At 38.8% G+C, this 25,666-nt stretch overlaps 3 protein-coding genes across 5 annotated transcripts in view; 2 read left to right on the forward strand and 1 right to left on the reverse strand.

Moving 5' to 3' along the window:
* The window catches only part of LOC121656110 (immunoglobulin gamma-1 heavy chain-like), a 343,586-nt gene that overhangs the window by 228,074 nt on the left and 89,846 nt on the right, over positions 1–25,666 (forward strand). The gene's annotated exons all lie outside the window — the stretch shown is intronic.
* Positions 1–25,666, forward strand: part of LOC121656124 (Ig heavy chain Mem5-like) — a 101,811-nt gene that overhangs the window by 53,417 nt on the left and 22,728 nt on the right. The window lies entirely within an intron of this gene.
* On the reverse strand, positions 1,605–8,085 carry LOC121656117. The gene is made up of 5 exons (XM_042011170.1): positions 7,824–8,085; positions 5,481–6,358; positions 4,805–4,859; positions 3,089–3,242; positions 1,605–2,398 (listed from the first exon to the last, which is right to left on the reverse strand). Exons 1-5 carry the CDS (start codon positions 8,014–8,016, stop codon positions 2,152–2,154), a joined length of 1,527 nt encoding a protein of 508 aa, XP_041867104.1. The 5' UTR covers positions 8,017–8,085; the 3' UTR covers positions 1,605–2,151.

Below are 25,666 nucleotides of genomic sequence, written 5' to 3' on the forward strand. Positions count from 1 at the left end.
AGGAGGAAAATTGGCTCTGAGATCCTGAAAAAAGACTTTTCTCTGCTGTTGGAGAGACTGTGTCAGTTTGGAGCACACCATGTTTACATTTCAGGACCCATTCCTACAGCGGGTAAAGGAATTGAACTTTTCATTAGACTTCTTGGCTTGAACACATGGTTATCAAACGCATGTATCACCCATGGGATAAAGTTCATTGATAACTTCAATATCTTTTGGAACTGTAAGGAGCGATTCAGACCTGATGGTGTGCATCCAAATCTAACTGGATGCAGATTACTTGGTGCACACTTGCGTCATGCTGTTGGGACGGCAAACCCAAACATGAGTGTACAGATAAGAGCGAAGGACACAGCAGAGAAGCGATCAACTGCCAGCTCTCCCCCCTCACCAGACCCTCTTCTCCAGATCAACCAAGGTCTTCAAAGGATGTCTCTATCCCGGTCTGAACCCCAGCGACCACCATCTACCAAGAAATACAGGGCTCCCCCCCCTCCCCCTCCTCATCCTCCTCTTAGATCATCTGTCCTGGCAGAGCAGGGCACGGGAGGAGGTGCAGGAGGTTCACAGAGCAGCAGCAGAATTCACAACAAAGATAACATGCCATGATGTGTTCAGGGTCCTTTCTGTAGTTTTGCTACTACTGACAGCTGTTCTGAGATCAAGCCTGGACCCAGTAGGATTCCTGTGTTAGTTAGTAAAATAAGGAATCGAACACGGTCAGCTTGTGGGGTGAATCGATCTAATCTGTTAACTGTACCTTGTATAACTCAGAATACAACAGAGACCAGTGTAAACTTCATAAAGCTAGCTGTACTAAATGTTAAATCTCTGTCCAACAAGTCACTGTTACACTGTAATGAAAAATTCCTTAAAAAAACGGATAAATTCCTGGCAGAAAATTACCAGTAACTTATCCGTAAACATTACGGACACCTCTGTTATTTAAAAAACGGAAAATCTGTAGATTTACAGTAAGATCTCTGTTCATTAACAGACCCTTCTGTTAGTTAGAAAACGGATAATTCCCTAAATTTACAGTAAATTCACTTTTCATTAACAGACCCTTCTGTTAGTTAGAAAACGGATAATTCCCTAAATTTACAGTAAATTCACTGTTCATTAACAAACACTTCTGTTTGTCCAAAAATGGATAATCCTGTAAATTTAAAGTAAATTCTGTTTATCATCAGACACTTCATAGTCAGAAAATTGATAATTCAATAGACTTCAAGATGATTTGCTTCCTCATTACAAAAAAAGGTTTAGCATTTAAAAAAAATGTCTTCACCACCGAAATATCTGTACCATATGGACATTTTCTTAAAATTTGAATCTCAGTTGAATTTAAGTCAGTTGCAGCTTTTAGTTCTGGTAAATAACCATGTATTTTCTACCAATCTTGCTAATTTAAAAAAAAACAGTGTCCATCATCAGACCAACGTGATATCCAAATGAGTTAACATAACTAAATATCTAAAACAGCAGCATGATCAAATACAATCACCACATTTTAAAAAATGGACGTTTATTTTTGGTCATGAATGATTTTAGGCATGTATTCATTTTTTGTTATTGTTTTGTTTGCTTCTAAACAAATTGTTTTAACAATATATAACACAACCATTATAAAATTATGACTTTTTGCTCTAAAATTTGACTTTTTTTCTGCAACTAACATAACACATTAAAACACACAAAATGCACATCATTCAATACGTGCATATATCAGTCACAGTTCAGAATTGAATGCATTCATGTATAATTTGTATTTTTGCTTTTAAATCGTTTTAACAATATGAAACACAACCATCATAAAATTCAGACTTCTTGCTCTAAAACAGCAACAAACAACATTTACATCAATGTATATTATTCAGTTTCTGCATATATCAGTCACTGTTCAGAATTGAATACATTGAATGACAATTCATTTAACTATGTGCAAAGAAATGAGTAAACAATAGCCTGCATAAAGTTTTGAATATGTGCGTTTTTGGGTAAGACTAAACATTTTTTGCTTGTGGAACAAACGAAGAAATCAACTATTCAAGAAAATAAGATGCAAAACGCATGAGATGCAGTGTCTGGGTGATTTGATGTGTCATTTACAACTTAATCAACTTAGAAAACTAGTCTTATATTTAGCTCTTACAAACCGATCATCTTTGTATCAAGAGCTCTCTCAAAACAAAACAATAAATTAAGAAAAAAAAAGTTTGCTTTTGGGAAAAACCACAAAAAAGGCAAAGTAACACAAACATCCACAGCCATCCACGGATTTTCAAAGTTGTTGAGGTCACGCAGGAACTTGAGCAGTCTTGGAGGAATGTGCTGGTGCTTTGTTCCCTTTTTTTCTGCCTTTGACCCACGATCCGGATTGATTCCCAGGAAAACTCTTGAAGAAATGGATATTTTTTATTATCAATTAATATTAATATCCTATACATTAGTAGTGCTCAACAGGTGTGAATGTGGCAGTTTTTAATCACAAACTTAAAATGAATTAAACAAAAATGCAAGTTAACAAATTAAAGTATACAAAATTAAATTTTCTTCAAACGATCTCATACTGAAAAACATTCCCTCAAGAAAATGAGGTCGTGCTTAATTCAACCTGAGGTGCACCACTGACATCATAGACCAGAGACTGGAGGTGTTAATGAGTGAGCTGGGGAGTTTTCTTGCTTCCAACATTTGCCCAGGTAAAGTTCCACTTTTGGGTCAGGACCCACCAGTTGAGAATCACTGCTATAGATAACCCCTACTGAAAAAACAGGTTAGACCAGCTTTGTTTGGTTTATGCTGGTGCAGCTGGTCAAGGTGGTTTGATGGTTTTAGCTAGGAACAAAACTAAAAAACTACTGTAAATCAGTGGTAACCTCTGCATTGTTTTAGGAAATCATGCAATATGCTGCAGCATACTTAAATACTGAATTAACAATCATTTCTAAAGAAATCCTAGCTAAAACCATCAAACCAGCCTGCCCAGCTGCCAAAACCTAGCTAAAACCAGATAAGACCAGCCAAGTTCAGCTTGTCTAAACTGTTTTTTTCAGTAGGGACTTCAACACAAAGAATTGCTTACCTCTGTATGAATTCCAGGGTGAGTGACATCTCCTTTGGGTATTTTATGTTTAATACATAAAACAAGGAGAAAGCGTAGCTCAGGGCCACAATGGGTGAATTGATGTGGTCATTCACAACTTCCTGGTCGACGGCAATCTTGAATCGTCTATCATCTTAAACAATAGAGACATTGGAAGAGAAAATATTAACAAAAAAGAATGGCGAGAAAGAGGGTAAAAGGATAAGAAAAGAACAAGGAGGACTGCTGGGAAGGAGGAGGATAAAGAAAATGCCACAAGGTCAAAGAAGAGAGGAAGAACCTGACAAGGAAGGAGAGAGAGAGGAGCGTGAGGCTGATTAACGGGATGGAAGATGACGGAAGAGAGGAGGAGGAACATGGAATTAAGACAGACTACGTTTACACTGAAGGCACAAGTAACACGAATGTGACATGAAACTGGTTTGTGTCTTAGTCTGATTTGTTTACATTAAAGCTAAAATACGACTTGTTTCAGGCTTCATGTAAACACTCAGTGAATGTTGGTGCATCATGGGATGTTGGTGCATTTATTTTTTATTATTTATGTAAAAATATAAATCTTTGTTTTGCTGTGGATTCTCTTTCTGGCCTCACAGAATTTTTATTTTCAGTTATTTGGATCAGATGGAATCAGTTTCAAAAGAAGAAACTTCTTGCAAGTTCATAAATGTTATTCATATTTACTGAGGTTAAGAGCAGCTGTAGCAGACCGGCTACAGCTGCTGCAGCACTGGGCTGATGTCCGATAGTGGATCAGCTGCTGTGTGAAATCATTCCTGTATCAGAGTTTCGAAAAGCCGATGACTACAAGACCTAAATTATTCCAGATATAATTTCCTTCAGTGCACTCAATAAAAACATGATCTGCAGAGACCTGAGCTGAAAGTTATAACTAAGGGGGAGTGGGACGGCGTTTCTACATTAGAACACAGTAGAAGGGCTGAGAGATGAACCTGCAGAACAGATGGATCCGGCCAATTTGAACAATAAAACACGAGAATGAGCTGATACATAAATAGTGTTTTATTGTAAAAATATGTCTAATCCACTTTGCTTTTCATCCACTGACGTCCTGCCTGGATGATCCGCTCTTGCAGCCCGTTTTAACTTTAAAGTGTGACGTGATGGAGCTTCTGGGCTTCAGTAACGCTGTTCCATACTCCTGATGGGACGTCCGGTCATGACCCAAAGTATAAATAATCAGACATAAATTAACGGCGCATTCTAAACCATAAACAGCGGGATGTGTCCCTGCATTGATGTGAATTTGCATCAGCACCAAAGCATCGACCTGCAGGTACAAATTATGTGCGTCACCTACCGATGACGTTGAGGTCGGATGCATATCTGATACATGTCGCATGGCTGTTTAGACTGCGGACGCATTTGAAAAGATCGGATACAGATCGGCTTCCTAATGTGGCCCATATCGGATATGAAAAAGATCAAATCTGAAGTGGTTAGGGGTGTTTAAACTGTCAAGAAGATATCCGATCGTTGTCACTTGAGGGCACATTCGGATGCTGTCTAAACAGGGCCAAAGAGATGGAGGATAGGACAAAAAAGAGGAAAATGGAAGAGAGCAGGTAATAAAGAGAAGGAACAATGGACAAATACAAAGGAAGTGGATAGGTTGAAGAAAAAAAGAGGAGGAAAAAGTGGAGATCACGATTATACATTATACAGACTACATACCCATGATTAGGATACAGGGGGTGCTTGGGATGCTCAGTCCAGCAGCAGTAGACTCCTGTTGTTGAAAAATAAAATATCAAGTAAACACTAAATGTCATAAACAATGTTTGCATCTATAGAGTATTTCCCATACAAATTAGGGATGTAACGATTCACATCAGATCTGTGTGCATCACTTTCTGGAGGAGCTGCAGTTTCATCCTCACCTCATAGCGCATCATCACACAAGGTATGCTATGTGTGCTGTGTTGATGCACAGCGCATGGCCGACAGTAGACCGGCCGCTGCAGGAGGTGACAATGCTGCTTCACTTAAGAAATGTTGACGCTGTCCATGTGAAACATTTTGCTAATTCTCCATTAGCTGGAGAAACATTGCATCATGTACTGCATATCTGGGAGTTTGTTTTTAAGTCCCTGCCAATCAATTTTCTTTTTCTAAATCGATTGATATTTTGACCAGTTCAAATTGATTTTAAATCCACTCCTTGAGTATCATTACATCCCTAATACAAATACTAAAGAATTAGGTCATAGTAGAGTAAATTTAATTTAATTTAAAAATCTGGGATCCAGATTTTTAAGGGGGTCAGTAACTCATGTTACAAAATGGTAGGGGGAACATTACAAGCCAAATATCAAAAGAATGTCTGGGAGATAAAAAGAAGTAAACTTACCTCACTTTGGTAGAAAAGGAGATCAGGCTTTTCCTTGAAGTATTCTGCAATGCCCGAGATGAGCTGTACTGGATCTTCACCTGGTGGCATTTTCATCCCATTTGAGTCGAGGAAGTCTTTGATGTTCTTTCCCTTTCTGGATATTTCTTCTGCCAGCTTTGTCTGCACTGGTAAGCCAAGGAGGGTACATGTGTGGTCAAACAGGTGAACAGCTTCAAAAAGGAAGAGCCACTCTTCAAGTACTGTTTTTAGAGTGCTTCCTTTGTTGATTGTTGCACGTTGGATGGAATATGTTTCAGCCATTAAATTGCGAACATAAGACTCCTGTAGATGGCGGGTCCTGAAGCTACTTTTCAAGTCATCCTGTTTAGACTCTAGTTCTGTTATATTCTCAACAGCAGGCTGCCACTCCACACACCCATAACGATCTGAGAGTGCGGACTTTCTCTTCACTGCATCTTCACTCACTGCTGGTCTCGTGGTTGAGCTGAAGGTGATTGGCCTACTAATATTTTCAAGTCTGTTTTCTAGCTGTATGAAGAGAGAATCATATCCTGTTCCGATGATTTTGGTTCCGCTGACCTCTCTGTCTTGAAAAGAACAGGGATATTGATCTACAATCTTCTTGGCAATCTCCCGCAGCTTTGCTCTTCCAGGTCTTCCACGCACTTTACTGACTACATCATCAATGACTATCCGGACCAGCTCTCTTCTCTCTTTAGGCTTTGGTCTCTTCTTTTCACTTAAAGAAAGCATAAGGTTTGGAGGCATTTTGTGCCATGGTACAGCAGTTTCTCTGGATGGAGAATCCTCCATGGGACCAGGTGTTGGAAGTGGATTCTGTTGCAGAGATGTCAATCCAAGTACAGCCTGTGACTCTATGGATAACATAAAACCAAATGTTATATTTTCATTTAAGAATTAATCAACAGCAGTCCAGGAATTGCATGAATAAATGCATGCCACTGGCATTATGTACTATAAAACCACATCATTGGTTAAGCTAATAAAGTGTTATGAACAAGCTGAAACAAAATCTGTCTGAATGTACAGTATTCAAATGGTCTTCCAGCTAGGCATAAGGTGGATTTATACTTGTGCATGGTCTGCATCGGCATAACCGCCTTAGGCTCTGCGCAGGCCCATGGAGGCCTGACGCACACCTCTCCGGACCTGACCCGCATCCCAGTTATGTGAGTGCAGACTCTCTTGTGATTGGCCAGTTTGATTACACGAGTTTGGGTGTTTGGGTTCTGTGGATGGATGGATGAATGGACGGACGGACGGAGGCTAAGTTACAAGTATGAAACTCGCACTCATGACTCAAAATAAATTTTGTCTTCTTCTGAAGGTGATAAAAAAAAACCTCTAAGGTGTGATGCAGCTTTGGCACTTAATTTGAGGTTGAGCTGGAGCAGGTGTCATCCTCAGCCCTCAGTCTAAATCCAACATGAATAAACAAATGATGGAATTTTTTTTTTCTTTTCTAAAAGGTGCTATGTATTCAATTATGTATTTGATTATGACAGCACAGTATCTATTCCATGGCTTTATTACTTAAAAATCTTAATTCATGCAGTAATCAATCTTCCTGGACAAATAATAATAAGCTAAGCCAACTTTAAAGGAAACTGCAGTACAATGCTGTAACCCTACGCTCAAGTATAAACAGGCTGCCTCTGCGTTAGCTATGTGGGCCTGACTTCATGCAAACACAGCACGGGTATAAACCCACCTTCATAATTTGCGAACTTTCAAAATTGTCACACACACAGAGTACTGAACAAATCCTTATCGTCCATACACCATTCAATCCTCCATATAATGGCAAACAGCTGATACAGTGCAGAAAGATCTGGGACCATATTCACAAAGAATCTATTTCACCAATAGGAGGACTCCTAAATAGCACTAAAAGTTTTTAGCTAAGAGCTCCCTCTTAAAACCTTTTCACAAAGCTGCTGAAAGGAACATGACTTTATCTCCGGTGTAAGTGCATTATTTCTGTTTACTGGCAATATCAGTGTGACAGTCTTAACCACTGATACCCTCATGACTGAAGTGATACAGTTTTAAAAGCTTAGCGCCTTAGGAGTCCTCCTGACGACTCCTAACCATTTTAAGCTTTAGGAGCTAGTTTTCGCGCTAAAATGCTTTGTGAAATACTCTTAGTCCTAAATTTAGGACAGGCACACCCTTTTTTTCTAAGAGTTACTCCTGAATCAGCAGCTTAGGAGCTACTTTTAGCCTTCTTTGTGAATATGGCCCTTGGTTTATAAATCTTACCTGCATTAGGGATTTAAAAAATAAAAGAAAAAAATGAAAAAAGAAAAAAAATCTTACCTGCAGTGAATGCTTGAATTAGTCTTCTACACTGAATGGGTGGCAGAATTCCATCGACATCTTCAGTCTTGACAAAGTTAAGGTCATCTACACTGTTTACTCCAATCTCCTTTAGTCTTGCCATGAGTGACTCCATTACAACATGACTGAGTGATGGCATGGCTTTCTGAACTAATTCTTTCACAAGCTCCATAGTGGCATGTGCTTGAGTGGGATGAGTAACCTTGCACCTCTGTGGTAAAAAGAAAGTGGAATGTAATCATTAAGCCTGTCAGGACTTTCACAAATAAGCTTTTCAGAACTGTTTTTGTCAATCTCATAGACGCCAAGCTCAGGTACCCAGCTGGCCATTTTCATCCTCAACAAAAGCAGGACAGTTGTTTCGCTTTTGATAATGATGCTCACTATTTCCCCTAGCTGTAGTTGTCTTTTGGTATATCTGTGTATGACAAGCATACCATTTGCATACAAAGTGCCTTTAACTTGCACTTTGTCTGTAACAACTGAGTTACATGAGTCCAGTCCGAAATCTGCGACTGCTGCCCTTATGCCACCATCATAGAGCTCTGGATAAAAGCGATTGGAGTCTTTCACTTGAACCTGGGGGCTGAAAAAACTCCCCTGACTCTGATATGCCTGAAACAACTGGTGCCTGTTAGCGAGTGACTTAGTGACATTTCTGAAGTTCTGACTTGACCTGATACATCTTTTGAAATAGCTATGCTTACTTTCAAAGCGCATGGTCCAAGTATGTATGAGTGGACCAAACTGCAGACTCAAATCGGCATAATGAAGCAGATAATGGTGTTTTGGTCTCAGTTTTAAATGTGGGAATAACTCTTGCCTCATTTCCACATACTCTTCAGTCAGGACTTTCATGTAAGCAATCTGAGACTCCGAGAGGCTAGGTGCACAGACACATTCAACTAACTCCCTCAGAAGGAGAATCAGCTGCCAGACAGCATTGTCAGCATCTTCAATTCTGTCATGTATCAGAAGTGGCAGGAACCGCAACAGCCACCTGTTTTGAGCTGCATGGCCTCCAAGCTTTGTTCCTTTATTTGGAATAGCATTTGGTTTATTGCTGCTTTCACCTGGAAATAATCTGAGTCTGTCATTTAGTAACTCATAACTGAACCACTGCTCTTTTTTAATAAGGCACTGCAAACACATTGCCAAGTCATAGTCTACAACATCTTCAAACAAGTCATGTGCTAAACAGGGTGGCAGTCCAGGCTGGCACACATGGAAATGTGAGAGTTTGTTGAAAACACTGTTGCCTTTAATGCCCTGATGCATGGACACTTCAGGGTGACTCTCCAAAAACTGCACAGACTCATTATAATCAGTAGGATCTCTATGAGGGAAAACAGTGAGAGGGTCCAAATGAAATGCATTTCTTGTGACTAGACAGTATCTACAGAAAAACTCAGCAGAACTGAAATTTTCTGTGAACCCACCGATCATGTGGGAGCCCATATTATCTCCCATTATGCATGCAACAGTTCCTCTGTATATCTTATCCCAAAAGATATGGCTTTTTCTTCCAGCTGACACAGGTCTGACACAAGCTCACTGAAAACTTGGTCTACTCCAAAATACTTGCAGTCATTCTCTATACAAAGCAGTACCAACTGGATTTGATCAACAGTTAATCTGATGTGTGGATGGAAATTTCCAATAGTGAAGTACACAGCTAAAACTTTGTGCTTTTGCTTGGCAGATCCAAGAGGATTAGCCACCTCAAAAGCATCTTGAAATAGCATCACCTTTAAAGAATCTGGGTCTGTGGCAAACATCTCATTAGATTTAAAGGCATGCCCATCAGTGAAATCATGAAGTACACCATCTTCAACAAGATGAGGGTTACAACTCTGCTGAATTTCGCTTCCCTTTTTGAGCATTGCCGTGAGGCTGCTCAGTATAGGGATGTAATGATAATGTCGCCTCTGCCCTCTGTCATCGTAGCCAAGAGTGCCCTCAACAGGCTGAACATAGTCAAAGTGTGTCTTGTAATATTGCAGTCGTCGATGGTGTGTAGTTAAAGTCCCACTTGCGTGTAAAGCCTCATACATAGGGCTACGCTCATATACACTCTTCCCTAGACATATTAATTTTTCTGTTGGGACACCATATTGTTCAAGTTCTTCAGCTAGTACATCTACCATATGCTCTTGTTGAATATCCTGAAGAGTTTTCATCTCATTTGCAATCTCTGTTATTGTGGAGGCTGGAACTAAATATTTTGTCTGCAAACCCAAGTAGAACAGAGCTAGATTTTCTGTGAAGGCATCTCCAACTTTATCACTCTTAGCAGCCTTACTTTGGTCTATATCAACATCTGTCATTTGGTGTGCATTACTCACATCAGTCCCTTCAGGTATATTGTCTGCACTTGGAAAATGCTGTTCTGAAACCTCACATATATGAACAGGTGCTACCTGGATCGCACTCCACCCTCTGTGATACCTGGAAATATGAGAGGAAAATGAAGTCTTTACATTAAAAGTCTTAGGACATCCATTAAAGGGACACGTTACAGTCAGACCCTCTTGGATGTGCTCATTTAAGTGAGACACAAGCTGTTTAACATCTCCATATTCTCTGCTACAAAAATTGAACAAACACTTCAACTGCACAGAAACACTACGGTTCCAAGTTTGCCTGATCCCTGTGTCTGGGTGTGTTCGTGACATGTGAACAGCAAGGCAGCTGAATGAAGAAAATTTTTTTCCACATTCTTTATGGCCACATGACAGGAGCACATTGTGAAGATGTCGATGTGATCTGCAGTGCCTCAAATATTCAGTCAATGAGACACATTTAAAGTCACATACATTACACACCAGCATGGTGGCGTGGGTTATGGCAGTGTTTCTCAATTCCGGTCCTCAGGACCCACTGCCCTGCTTCTTTTCAATGTGTTCCTACTCCAGATGACCATCAAGATCTTTGCAAGTTAGAAGTGTCAATAAGACATGCAGGGCAGTGGCTCCTGAGGACCCGAATTGAGAAACACTGGGTTATGATGACTCTTAGGACGCCCAACTTCAGCAGCCAAAACAGATTACTATGGCTAGTTATGCTGTCACTGTAGGTAGGAGAGCATTGTCTTGCTAACTAGTGTTACATGATAAAAATAACAACAATGGATTAGATTGATACACTTTTTTCAGCAGGTCTCACAATGGTTCCATTATTCACACACTCCTCATTCATACACGGCTTTCATAACGTGTACAGTCGAAGGTCGTAACTTGCGCAAGAGAGTGAACAGCTCTGAACTCGGCGAAGCGAGCAACCTGCCTGTGGCAAGCCGAGACGCAGTACAAACCGTGTTCAATGGGCATGACCCTTTAGCTAGCTTGCTGCTCTTTGATGTGGCATTGTCTGCCACATGTCACACTGTCAGACTGTGTGATCGCGCTGTGTATTAGGACCGAGAAGGTGGATCAACTGGGGCAATGAAAGCAGCCCGTTGTCGTAACAACTGTTGTTGGGTACAACTTGCTAACAGAGGCTAATGGCTGGCAGCGGCTCAGCCTCGACTCTTAACTGACGGCCAGGCTAATGACACAGTGTGTGACCATGCTGTGTATCAGGACCGAGAAAGTGGATCAACTGGGGCTGTGGCGATGAAAGTAGCCCGTTGTCGTAACAACTGTTGTTGGGTACGACTGTCTAATGGCTGACCGCGAGTGGCAGCGGCTCAGCCTCGACTCGTAACTGACAACCGCCACAATAAAGTTTAAAATAAAAATGTAACGCTTACTCATAAAAAGCGTAACTTTTTTTAAACTAACCTAATCCTAAAATGACTTGGGACCAATGTTCTTTGGCGCTCCGGGAAAGTTAATGTTGAAACGTTAAAAAAAATGGGTTTTTAAAAAGAGCGCGAGATGAGAAGAAAAGCGATACAGACAGAAACAAGCTGGATATCTTTTTCCGATAAAATGCATGAAGAAAACCTAAAACTTATTTTATACTGGTTAAAGAGAATGTATATTTTACCACAGAAGTGACAAAGTATTTTACCGACTCTTAAGACGAAGCTTTGTCGAAGGTCTGCTGTTGCCTTGAAGCCACGGCTTGAGGAGCACCGCTTTTCCCACAATGCAATGCGTTCATAACAAATACAGTTAAAAGACCCGTAAAAAAATATTACAGAAAATTCCTTCAAATGGACACAGTATTTTATACCGTATATTTACGGACTTTTCTTACAATGACTTCATCATTTCTCACAGTTTAGATTTTCTTTTTCTGACAGAAACATGGTTAACAGAAGACACAAGTGCTACAGTTCTTAATGAAACAGCACCCCCTCATTTTAGTTTTATGAATAAATGTCGAAACGGGAGGAAAGGGGGAGGAGAAGCTGCCTTATTTAAAGATTCATTCCAGTGTAAGGAGATTTCATTTGGTGATTTTACTTCTTTTGAATATCTTAGTTTTATTTTAAGGGGCATTCCTAAAATCCTATTTCTAATTATCTACAGACGTCCAGGACACTGTGCAAATTTTATTGATGAATTTTCTGAATTATTGTCGGTTATCTCTACTGATTTTAACCATTTCATCATAACTGGGGATTTTAACATTCACATAGATAACATGATGGATGGTAATGTCAAGGAATTTTCTTCCATATTGGAAATGTTTGGTTTGTGGCAACATGTAAAAGAACCGACCCACAATCGAGGTCACATTCTGGACCTGGTTATTTCAAAGGGTGTTGATATTTCTTCTGTTGCTGTCACTGACTTGGCCTTGTCTGACCATTTTTGTATTTTGTTTGATTTACTGATCACTCAGAATGTTCAACCAACCTGCTTCTCTGTTAGGAAGAGGTACATTAATGAAAGAACAAGTGCTAAGTTTGTGGAGGCCATAGCTATGTTACCAACAACCAGTGCAGAGTCAGTTGATGGACTCCTGGATCATTTCAATCTGAAAATCTTGAATGTAATGGATGCTGTTGCACTGATAGGAATCAAGAGCACTTTCAGCAAACAGAAAACACCATGGAGAAACACCACTGTGGTTACCAGCCTAAAAAGAGAATGCAAAAAAACTGAGCGGAAATGGCGGAAAAATAAACTTCAAATTTACTATGAGCTGTACAAACAAAGCCTGCGTAACAATAACAATGAGCTGTGCAAGGCCAGAGAGCTGCATTTGTCTGAAATGATCAACAGGAATGTAAACCATTCTTGCACTCTGTTTGCTATGATTGAAAAACTTACTAATCCTCCTATACAGATAAGACCAGACCTCCTTTCCACTGAGAAATGCAACCATTTTGCATTTTACCACTTTTTTAGCCAAAAAATTAAAACAATCAGACAAAATAATAATTCCACACAGTCAAACAAGAAAACTAGTCTGTGTCTAAAACCCGGAAATAATTCTGATGTCATGTCGCAATTTAAAATGGTGAATTTAAAAGTCCTACAAGAAACAGTTTGGCATTTGAAATCAACAACATGCACTCTGGACATGATACCATCCGACTTTTTAAAAACAGTTTTTACCTCAGTAGAAAGTGATCTCCTACTGATAGTTAACAGCTCACTGGCATCAGGCATTTTTCCCAAGTCACTAAAGATAGCTGCTATTAAGCCACTCCTAAAGAAAAGGACTCTAGACACCTCTATAATGAACAACTATAGACCTGTCTCTAACCTCTCTTTTATTTCCAAGATTATTGAAAAAGTTGTATTTCACCAGCTTAATGACTTTTTAAATGAAAGTGGGAATCTTGATAAATTTCAGTCTGGCTTCCGACCTCATCACAGCACTGAAACAGCTCTGGTCAAAGTGCTAAATGACATTAGGTTTAATACTGATTCTGGTCAAGTATCAGTCCTGGTTCTGTTGGATCTCAGTGCTGCGTTTGATACTGTAGATCACAGAATCCTGTTGCACAGGCTGGAAAACTGGGTTGGACTTTCTGGAGCGGTTCTTAACTGGTTCAGGTCCTATTTAGAAGGCCAGAGTTATTTTGTTACGATCGGCAGCTATGAATCTGAGCGAGTGGCCATGACTTGTGGAGTCCCCCAGGGGTCAGTCCTTGGACCTCTTCTGTTCAACTTGTACAGTATATGGTCCCTTTGGGTAAAATATTACAGAACTATAGCATTAATTATCAAAGTTATGCAGATGATACAAAACTTTATGTGTCTCTGTCACCAGATGACTGCAGTCCAATAGACTTAATGTGTCAGTGTCTGGAGCAAATAAACACCTGGATGAAGGAGAATTTCCTACAATTAAATGAAGACAAAACTGAGATTATTCTGTTTGTTAGCAAAGAGAAGAGGGTCAGCATTGGTAAACACCTGGAGACTCGGGCTCTTAAAATCACCAACCAAGTTCGTAACCTGGGAGTGTTGATAGACTCAGATCTGACTTTCAGCAGCCACATCAAAACTGTCACTAAGAAGCTTTTTACCAGCTCAGAAACATCAACAGAATTAAAAGTCTAGTCTCCCAGAAAGACCAAGAGAAACTCATCCATGCATTCATCTCCAGTAGGCTGGATTACTGTAATGGTCTTTTAACAGGACTTCCTAAAAAGAGCATTAAACATCTGCAGCTCATCCAAAACGCTGCTGCTAGAGTTTTAACCAGGACTAAGAGATCTGAACACATCACACCAGTTTTGAAATCTTTACACTGGCTTCCAGTCAGTCACAGAATAGAATACATCTGTGATATGTTCAGAGAATATAAACCTAGCAGAGCTCTTAGATCCAAAGACTCTGGTCAACTAGTCCAGGCCAGAGTCCAGACTAAACATGGAGAAGCAGCATTTAGCTGTTATGCTGCAAACAAATGGAACAAACTGCCAGTGGAGATTAAACTTTCCCCAAATGTAGACATTTTTAAATCCAGGTTAAAAACATTTCTTTTCTCATGCGCCTATGCATGAAATCTGCACGGTAACTTTTTTAACTTATCTTGCTTTTAATCATTTTAATGTAATTTATTATTTTATTGTGATTATGTGTGCCTTTTACTATTCTAAATGTCTGTAATGTCTTTGTTTTATGTAAAGCACTTTGAATTGTCCTGTACATGAAATGTGCTATACAAATAAACTGCCTTGCCTTGCCTAAAAAAAAAGAAGGGACAGTCATGTTCATATTAATATTAGAAAACATGAAGCTGAAATATGAGACTGAATTATTATTGTCATTATTATTATTGTTATTATTATTATTTAGCATAGCTGACTGCAGCTAACATATTTAACAGCAGGCAGCTTTTTGTATCACTCTGTCTCAGTGTGTTGGTTGCGGCTACCTCAACATCTCAGGTTCAAGGACCGCAGTGAATATAACTGTCATGGTTTGGTGTGCCGATCCAGGGAGACTGAAGCGCAGGGAAAAACAAAGAACACTTTATTGTTAGGGATGATTCGATGAGTTCGCTTTGAGGACGGGATGGAGCGGGCAGACAGGATTCTGGAAAACTGGCAGGGTTCAGGTCGGGTGCTTAAAGGAGAAAGGAGACACAATGGTCAGCAATAACTTTGAGTACAAACAATAATACTGCGAGCTTGACTGGTTACCACAGTGAGTAGTATAATCCAGCGATGACTGGATGTCTGTCTGGAGCTTATATGCGGGAGGTGTGATGAGGCTGATGTCTTCCAGCTATGCCGTCCTAACAGCTGCTGGTGATGGTGTTCCAAATAAGGTCATGCGGAAGTCGGAGATGTGAAGAAGCGTGAACCATGACAGTAACAGGTAAGAACATTTATTTTACTTCAGTTGTTTCATTGTAGAAGTTAAAATGAGTTCAAAGTCAGTTTCTGCTGCTTCAGGCTTCAGATATTATTTTAGTTATGAGTAGAAAATTAATGCTGCCAATGTTACAGAAATATTTTTTTCTGAAAACATATTTAAATCTGACTGAACTTAAATTATTCTGTAATTCAGCACTTTAATGACAATTCAAAAATTTAGTTTGTGATCATCTCCAGTTTTTCTTATCTACATATATATGGTTTCAAAAATAATTTAATATTGAAAACTTACAGAACATTTATAAATGTGTTATAAAACAAGCATAACTGAAAGTAAATGAATACAATTAGTTAACAGTCATGTTTTTCCTTATTTAGTTCACATGTTAAGTCACAAAAATGAAAACATAAACCAAAAATGTTCATTTTTGTTTATCAAACCTTCAATTAAATTTTTAATGTACAAAATAAAAAAAAAAATCAATTTGGGCCATTTGATCATTTTCTTTGCCTGATATAAAAATTGAAAAAACCAGAAAAAGTTAAATGTAAGAGGTAAAAGAATAAATGCTTCATAAATTGATAAAACATTATTTGTGTTCATATGATATAATCCTCCTTTTTTTCACTTTTAATACTCAGTGAGTCTGAAATTACATTAAATTGAAGACATTTTGATTTTCTGTTTTATATTTATACAAACCAATTTAGACAAATTGCAGATAAATCTTGAATGTAAATGAATTATTTCTATGAATGAAATATATATATATATATATATATATATATATATATATATATATATATATATGTATACCACCAGCCTCACAAGTAGCCTTGGCTAGGGGGAATAGTGACCTTTCTGTGTGGAGTTTGCGTGTTCTTCCTGTGTACGTGTTGGTTCTCTAACCTAACATGCATGTCCAAAGACATCTCTGTATTCCAGAGGAAAGCATTCTCTCTCACACAGGTGAACATCCAGGGATCGGACATAGAGGTGGTGGAGAACTATAAATTCCTGGGTGTTCACCTAAACAACAAACTGGACTGGTCTACAAACACCCACGCCCTCTACAAGAAGGGCCAGAGTCGCCTCCACCTGCTGAGGAGACTGAGGTCTGAGTGTGTGGGACTCTCCTTAGGACTTTTTATGACTCTGTGGTGGCCTCAGCCATATTCTATGCTGTGGTCTGCTGGAGAGGGAGCAGCACAGACAGGGACAGGAGCAGGATCAATAAACTGATCAGGAGAGCGAGCTCTGTCCTGGATTGTCCTCTGGACTCCGTAGAGGAAGTGGGGGAGAGAAGGATGTTAGCCAAACTGACATCCATCATGAGCAACACCTCTCACCCCCTACATTACACTGGGGGTCCCTGAGCAGCTCCTTCAGCAGCAGACTGTTACACCCACAGTGTAAGAAAAAGAGGCTCCGCAGGTCCTTCATCCCAACTGCTGTGAGACTCTACAACAATCTGTAGTCATGACTGCTGTCATGTTGTAGTCTGTTTACACTGTTTACACAGTCATTTATAACATCACCTTATACTGTTATTGTTTTTATGTTTATTGTGTTATATTTAATTCTTAAGTTTATCTATTTATTCTTTCTTTTTTCACTTTTTCTGCTTTGCTGCTGTAATAAGTGAATTTCCCCGTCCGTGGGATCAATAAAGTTTAATCTAATCTAATCTAATCTATTGGCCCTGAGATGGACTGGGGACCTGTCCAGGGTGTACCCTGCCTCTCACCTGCTAAATGCTGGGATAGGATCCATCTTTCCTGCGACCCTTGATGAACCAATAAATTAATAAATAAATAATAAAAAAATAAATAAATGGTGATGAACCAAAATTAACATTAGCCTACTGTACAACTAATCTGGTAAAATATTAAACATTTTAAGACAGATAAATTGTGTCTAAGAATTGAAATTGAAAAATTTTCTCTTCCAAGGTTTGACTCACTCTGTGAATAAGCAAAACTCTCCAGAACTTTTGTTAATACCCAGTATCTCGTGTTGCCTTCTATGATTTCAGTGTGTTTTTGACATTCTGTTAGTTTTCCTTCTGTGTGATTACCTCTCTCTTGGTTTTTTCCCATCTCTCTCATTATGTTCAGACAGGAAGGGCTGCAATAGTGGAAACAAATGTTACCCTTAGTCTGTTCAAGGTGGGTTTTACTAAACAGAAGGAAAGAAATACTTAATAAGCCAAGAAAACTTAAAATATATTTAAAAAAAACATTTTTTTAACAATTCAAAGAATCAGAGTGATCTGTATAAAAGAGTAAGTGGTGGGTCTTTAAAAATTTTAAATTTCTATTATCATTTATGCCAGTTTATTAAATATGTTTTTCTATTACAAAGTATTGTCTAACAGTTCATATGAGCAACACTTCAGACATTTCAATGAAAAAAAAACTAAACCATAAAAAAAAAAAAAAGACAAGAAAACATGACAAGGCATATCTTAATCTGGTCTTGACCAGGTAACAGAGTAATGGAAATAGTAATAGTGGATAAGGGAGATCCTGTGTGTCGGGTATCTCAAAATTACCATCTGACAATATGAAACCTAGGAGGTTACAATGCAACTTGGGGACTTCTGATCCAGAACACAGAGAAATGCTTGTTGATTATTTAAGAAATGAACTGCTCATCTGTGGTAAATTGAGTTATTTCACTAAAGCAACATTCATCTTGTCAAATGCTCAATATAAACTATTACTGCCAAAAGTATCGTCTCACCTGCCTTGACTCTTGTATGAACTCATAGACATCCCATTCTTAATCAAATGAGTTCAATATGACATTAGCCCACCCTTTGAAGGTGTAAGAACTTTAACTCTTCTGGAAAGGCTTTCCTCGAGGTTTAGGAGTGTTTTATAGGATTCAATGTTATAAATACAACAATACAGTTACTGTCTCAGTTACATAAGCACGATGCTTTAACACTGGCAAATGAAAACAGAAACACAGGGTTGAGAACTTTCTTCATCAAACACTGTGTCAAGGATGAGACAGGGAGCTGCATTCCAGTAAAGTATATAAGACAAGATTTCACTATAATGTATAACAGCATTTCAGTATAGTATATAAGAGGTTTTAATATAATGTGTGAATGATTTCAGTATGATTGTTATGAAGGACTTCTCGGAGACAGAACAGGTTTAACAGGTTTATTGACAACTCAGAGGTTTTCGTGGAGAATGTGTCTCACGAGTCCAACGCTTGGTATAATCTGGTAGTTCAGCTGGGTCAGTCGGGAAGGGGAGAAGGAAGAGTTCAGAATACTTGAACAAGGTCAAACGGAGACTGACTGGAGAACTGGGGCTTATAAGTCCTGGCTTGGGATTGCTTGCAGGTGTGTGTCATTAGTATTCCAGAGAGGGAGATCGGCGGTGATTGGCAGTAGCAGGTGTGTCTGTTGCAGAGTCTGGTGCGACGGTGACAATGATATATGAGAGGTTTCAGTATAATGTGTGAGTGACTTAAATTTTATATGTGTCTGTGAGAGGGTAATTCTTAATAATGTCTTAAACGGCTCCTCATAGTTGACTGTGGAATATTTAGGAGTGAACAAATTTCATGACTGGACTTGTTGTACAGGTGGCATCCCATCACAGTACGATCCATTCTTTCACAAATGTTTGTAGAAACAGTCTGCATGCCTCAGTGTTTGATTTTTATACACCTGTGGTCATGGAACACCTGATTTAGGTTATTTGGATGGGTGAGCGGATGCTTTTGGTAACACAGTGGTGCATCATATAATGTAGTGTACAAGGTCACTAACTACTGATTTGGAGTTGTATAAACACCATATAAAATATTAATGTTGCTATTTTTTTCTACCTACTACACATAAATGTACATTTATTCCCCAACTCACTCATCCACATGTGCGCACAAACACACCTGAAGATAAGATATTATCAGACAGTGGAGATATATGTGGGGTGAGGACATGTACTGCTCCTCATTCTGGTTGGTGACAGAAGAAGCTCTAATAATATGTCAGAAGTGCCCTTGAATCTTAAATTTATATCAAAACGCAAGTAGTCACACTGAACATTCATCTGTTATCTAACTTTCAGCATGAAAAACACAGCAGTTAACAGTTAATAAGTACAGAACAGTGCAATCCAATTTATTTATAAAAAAAGAAAAGAAATAGATAAAGCTTGAATAATCAAAGTGTAAATTATTTTTTCATTATGGTAAACCTGCATGTGGCCTTAAAAATTGTGTTTTTCTGAGCAGAGAACACATATTTTACTAAATTCTTGGAGTAATGTGTGACCTGCAAACAAAAACTATCAGGGTGAAAAGAAACAACAACAAGAGTGTATGTTATCTTCGATAGCTTTTATCTTATATTTATACATATTGTACAAATCAAACTGGGCAAATCTGAATTTTAGGCAAATCAGTCAGTTGATTTTAATCAGTTCAACCTCCTGAAGCAGAAAGAAGCTGAGTCAAAAGCAGGTCCAAGCTATTCTTCCTACGAGGAGGAGTCAATGCAAATTTTAAATGGATTCCACTTCTACTTCTGTGACTGCTTTGATGATAACAGAGAAGTGAGGGCTCAGAGTTTAATATGATGGATTATAGAACAGGGCTGCTGCTTTTAACTCTCTGCTGTGCAGGTGAAGATGATTAATAATCGTGATCTCATTTTGTAAGTGTGTGTGTGTGTTACCATTATTATTCATGGAATGTATTTCTTCTTTGGTTTGACAGGTGTTGATGGTCAGACTCTGACAGAATCTGAACCAGTGGTTAAAAATCCTGGAGAATCCCACAAACTCACCTGTACAGGCTCTGGTTTCACATTCAGCGACTACTGGATGGCCTGGATCAGACAGGCTCCTGGAAAAGGACTGGAGTGGATGGCTTGTATCAGTAGTAGTGGTGGCAGCACCTACTACTCTCAGTCAGTTCAGGGTCGGTTCACCATCTACAGAGACAACAGCAAACAGCAGGTGTATCTGCAGATGAAAAGTCTGAAGACTGAAGATTCTGCTGTTTATTATTGTGCTCGAGAGACACAGTGACTGAAGTCAGTTCAGCAGCTGTACAAAAATTAACAGCAGTGACTCTGCTTTGTTAATACTGAATGTTTCCTCTGTTATGCAGGACTGACAGTTTTCTTCTTCCACTGTCCCCCCCGCTGTTATGACCTTTGATCTGAAGCCTGTGATGGTGTTGACACCATCCCAGACCTCCTTCATACGGCTCTCACTCAGTTTATCCTCCACCTTCCTTCGGTAGGTGTCCCTCGCCACCTTCAGGCATTGTTTCACCTCCCGCTGTGCTAATTGCATTGCCTCCCTGTCATGGTTCATGAAAGCCACCTTCTTCCTGTTGAGGGCAGCTTTGACATCTTGTGTTATCCAAGGTTTGTTATTTGGATAACAACGGACAGTCTTATTGGGGGAGACTACGTCCAGGGAGAAGTTGATGTAGTCCGTCAGACAGTGAGTCTGCTCCTCTATGTCCTCACCATGTTGTCTCAGCAGTACATCCCAATCAGTGATGTCAAAGCAGTCTCTCAGAGCATCCTCTGCCTCAGGTGACCACTTCCTGATCGAGCGTGTGGTTTTAGACATCCTCTTGACCAGGGGGGTGTACTGTGGCTGTAGGTATACCAGGTTGTGGTCAGACTTTCCAAGTGGGGGGAGGGGGGGGGCTCTGTAGGCATCCTTCACATTGGAGTACAGCAGGTCTATTGTTCTGTTGTTCCTTGTGGGACAGTCTACAGCCTGGTAGAAGGAGGCCAAGGTAGAGTCCAGGGAAGCATGATTAAAATCCCCACATATGACCATAAACGCCTCGGGATGCTTTGTCTGCAGCCTTGCTGTTACTGTGTGTATCTTCTCACAGGCAGCTGATGCATCCGCGCTGGGCGGGATGTAAACACAGAGCACGATCACGTGACTAAGCCCCCTCGGCAAGTAATATAGCCGCAGACTAACGGCTAACAACTCCAAGTCATGGCAACACAGTTCCTTTTTCACTGAGACATGTCCTGGGCAACACCAACGTTTGTTCACATATATGATGAGCCCCCCACCTCTCCTCTTACCGCAGGCGTTCATGTCTCTGTCAGCTCTCACAGCAGTGAAACCCGGTAGATCCACGTTAGCATCCGGTATCGCATCAGTGAGCCATGTCTCTGTGAAGATGTATAAGCTGCACGCGCGATAATTCCGTTGATTGTTCAGTGCCAACAGCTCGTTCATCTTGTTAGGTAGTGAGTTGACGTTCCCCATTAGTACAGAGGGGATCACTGGCTTAAAACGTTGTCGAGCAGCCTTTAGCTTAGATCCTGACTTGCAGCCTCTGTACTTCCTCCTCAGCTCTGTCGGTACATTGTGCTGCATTCCGACGTTAGTCATCCATGTAAAAAGTTCATCTCTTGAATATGCAAGACATGCAAATGCCATACTAGAGTTAAAAAAATATTCAATAGAATCAAAAATAGGATATATATATAAATAAAATAAGGAATAAAACGATAAGAAAGAACGAAAGAATCACTCGGTTGCGTAAGAGACACTGGTAAGGCAGCCGTTTCCTGCAGCGCCATTTAAAAAAAAAAAAAAAAAAAAAAAAAAAAGTTGTACATCTTTAGTTGATCTCACCTGTTACTTTAGTCCATTATGTGTAATATGTGGCTTATAGCTAATTTGCAATATTGACTTCATTTTTATCAAACAATTTTGTCTAATAAAAGGGAATAACAATTATTTTATTATTTTGTAACATTGTTGATGTTTTATTTTAAATTGTTTACAAACAATAAAGAGTTTGGGGGTCTTGCTCAAGGACACTTCGGCATGGAGTCAGGGGAAGCCTGGAATCGACTAACTTTTCAGTTGGTGGACGACTGCTCTTTCTCCTGAGGTACAGCCGTTATTGTTATTTTTTATTGTTTACAAAGAAGAAATGGTTCTGCCATTCAGTTTGTTAGTAAAAGACATTTTAATAAACAAAATATTTGTACTGTGTTTGATCATAATCAGGATCAGTAAAGGCAAAGTCATTAAATGTTTGTGAAATTTCAAACAAAAAGAATCAGTATTCCTATCAGTGATACTTGTACTGGATTTACTCAGTATATTGGATCGATACCAAAATGTACAGTATGGACCAGATCTAATCTGAGCTGGTCCCCAAGCTGTAGAAGATCAGCGTAATCCTTTACACCAACTTCTTCTGCTACACTAACTTGTGTCAGAAGCTGCCTCGGCTCACTTTTTAACATTAACTTTGGGGAGTCACTGAAAGACTGAGATCACTGTTACAAGCAGCTAAAACAAATTTCTTCTGCAGGTTTCTTTCATTTAGAGAAAGGATGAGAAGCTTGGTCATCCAGAGTTCAGCCACTGCTCTCTGCATCAAGAGGAACCAGATGGAGCCATCTGGGTAGGATGGCTCTTGGTCTCCCTGGTGAGGGGCTGTGGTCCCTCCAACCACAATTGCTATTATTTTTATTTTTCTACAATTAAACTATCTATGTAAATATAAAATTTTAACTACATTTACATGAAGACATAATGTATGATGACTGTAAATCATCAAAACAGAATTAATTTTGTTACTCATAGACAACATTTTGATTGCTTCAAAATTTGTAAAAATATTTTTCTTAGGATAATTTTGTCTGTAGAGATAAAAAAAAAATAAATGACTGCTTGAGATGCTGCAGTAAAATATTAGTTCATATTCAAGAAAGAAAGATGGTGGGATTTAATAAGTATACTTTCTCCCACTCCTTTTCTAACAAAGTTCTTTCTTTCTTTCTTTTTTTCGTCTGCTTTTTATTTGCATACTCTTTGGTTTGTTAATTTTTTATGTGTGCAAAATAAATCGATCAAAACTTTGTTTATAATCATATAGTAACATAACATTAACTAATTACATACATATTTATGTAATTAAAATAAACCACATTCTGTATATTTCCTGTCTCCATGTTATCTCATATACAAGCTTTTTCTTAAAACACAAACACCAACTCTCCCTGATGATCTTCTGCAGCATCTTTCTGTATTTCTGTCCTGCTGGCTGGTCTGAAACTTTGTGTGGAGGATCAGAGGTCACATCAAAATAATGATGAACACACTCATTCTTGTCTCTGCAGTGTGAGCTCCACCACTACTTTGCTCTCACAGATCCACTTTCTAAATGAATGTGTGTTTTTCTTCTGCATTCCCTCCTCTATGTTATTTGATCAAATAGAACAAGTCAGAGAATAAAGTCCATTTCTTCTAGTGTAGAAAAGCCTGGACAGTTTGAATTTGTCCTGTAGAGGATCTGGCTTCACATTTAGCTGCAGCGACAGATTATTTGGACTCGTTCACCTCCGTTGACACATTCAACAGGAGACAGGTTTTTGTACGAGTCTCTTTCATTGTGACAACAACCTCTTTGGTTCTGGGACAATAGTTTATGTAACAGGTAAGAATAAACATTTATTTTCTTCCCGGTTGTGTTATAGTAGGAGTTAAATGTGTTTAAAGTCACTTTCTGCTGCTTCAGGCTTCACATGCTAGTTTTTTCACCATTAATAGATAATTCATACAGCCTTTGGTACAGAAGAAAAATATCAGTAAGTTCTAAAAACATGTTTAAATCTCAGTGAAAAACTAAACTTAGACCTCATTTTTGCAAACATTAATGATGAAACAAGTATTAACTTTTTTTCAGTATTTCTGTGACATCTATGAGGTTCCTGGAAATGATTCAGTATTAAATCTTACATGAAAGTTGTAAACGTGTAATAAAACATGTTTTACTGAGACTACATTTATAAAATAAGTCACATGTTTAATTAAGACATGTAGAATAAAACATGTTTTTTCTGAATTTTTTTTGGAAAATATTTAAGAATGAAGTTAAAAAAGGACTTCAAGTGTATATATATTTATATGTATATTGACATTTGACAATTTACATTTTAGTAAATAAATTTTTATACCATAAACAAAATTTTGACCTACAACATAAAACAATGGGTGATAGCACTTTGAATTTAATTTAATATTTTTTCTGTCTGACATAAGAACAACTAATAAAAGCAAAAAAGTTTAAATATTAGATAAACTAATTCAGAAAATAATAGTGTTATTTGTGTTGATGGTATAATGTCTTATTTGTTTTTTATTCCTTAAGAGAATGACATTATATTAAGGTGAAGATGTTTTTATTTATTTTCTGTTTATATATTTATTTGACAGTGGTGATTAATATTGAAAGTATTATATTTATTTTAATAAATGAAATATTTGTCCTCATGAATGAACATACTAGATATTGTATTATTTATTCAGTATAGAGAATGAAAAAAATCACTATAAATAGTGTTATTTTTATTGGCACTGCACTCATAAAAAACTCACCCTTAAAAAATGAAACAAGATGGCAAATAATTTTATTTCACATCTTCATGTGGTCCACCTGCTGCCATGAGGTGATGAGTGTGTTTGATATGAAGGTGATCAGAGTGCATGTAGTGAACTTTGTGCTGTATTGAATATTTTAGTGATCAGAGTCCATGAAGTTTCCAGGATCAGACTGGATGCAGTTCAGTGATAGAAGCTGATGTTAACTGTGTGTGTGTGTGTGTGTGTGTGTGTGTGTGTGTGTGTGTGTGTGTGTGTGTGTGTGTGTGTGTGTGTGTGTGCGCTGCTTGTTGCTGCTGTCAAACTTCAGATGAGCAGATTGTGAAGCCCGTGGTGAGCGTGTACCCAGCAGCATCCAGAGTCCAGGGGAAGAGCGTCCTTCTGTGTCTGGCCTCAGACATGTTTCCTCCTCTGTTCCGGTTCTCCTGGAAAAGACAGAATGAAGACGGGTCTATAGAGGAGCTCCGTCCTGCTGATGGAGACCAGCTGCAGATCAGAGAGTCGGGACGCTCCGCTGCCATCTTGTTGGTCCATCAGCAAGAGAACAGCACATATAAATACAGCTGCTACATCAACCACTATGGAGAAACAGTGGAGGCCCAAACTAAAAGTTAATGATGAAGACAAATTCGAGTGTAGGGTAATCGTGGCACAAAGCATTTATAACTACTGTCATCAT

The sequence above is a fragment of the Melanotaenia boesemani genome, chromosome 2, assembly GCF_017639745.1.
Source record: "Melanotaenia boesemani isolate fMelBoe1 chromosome 2, fMelBoe1.pri, whole genome shotgun sequence".
Classification (NCBI taxonomy): Eukaryota; Metazoa; Chordata; class Actinopteri; order Atheriniformes; family Melanotaeniidae; genus Melanotaenia; species Melanotaenia boesemani.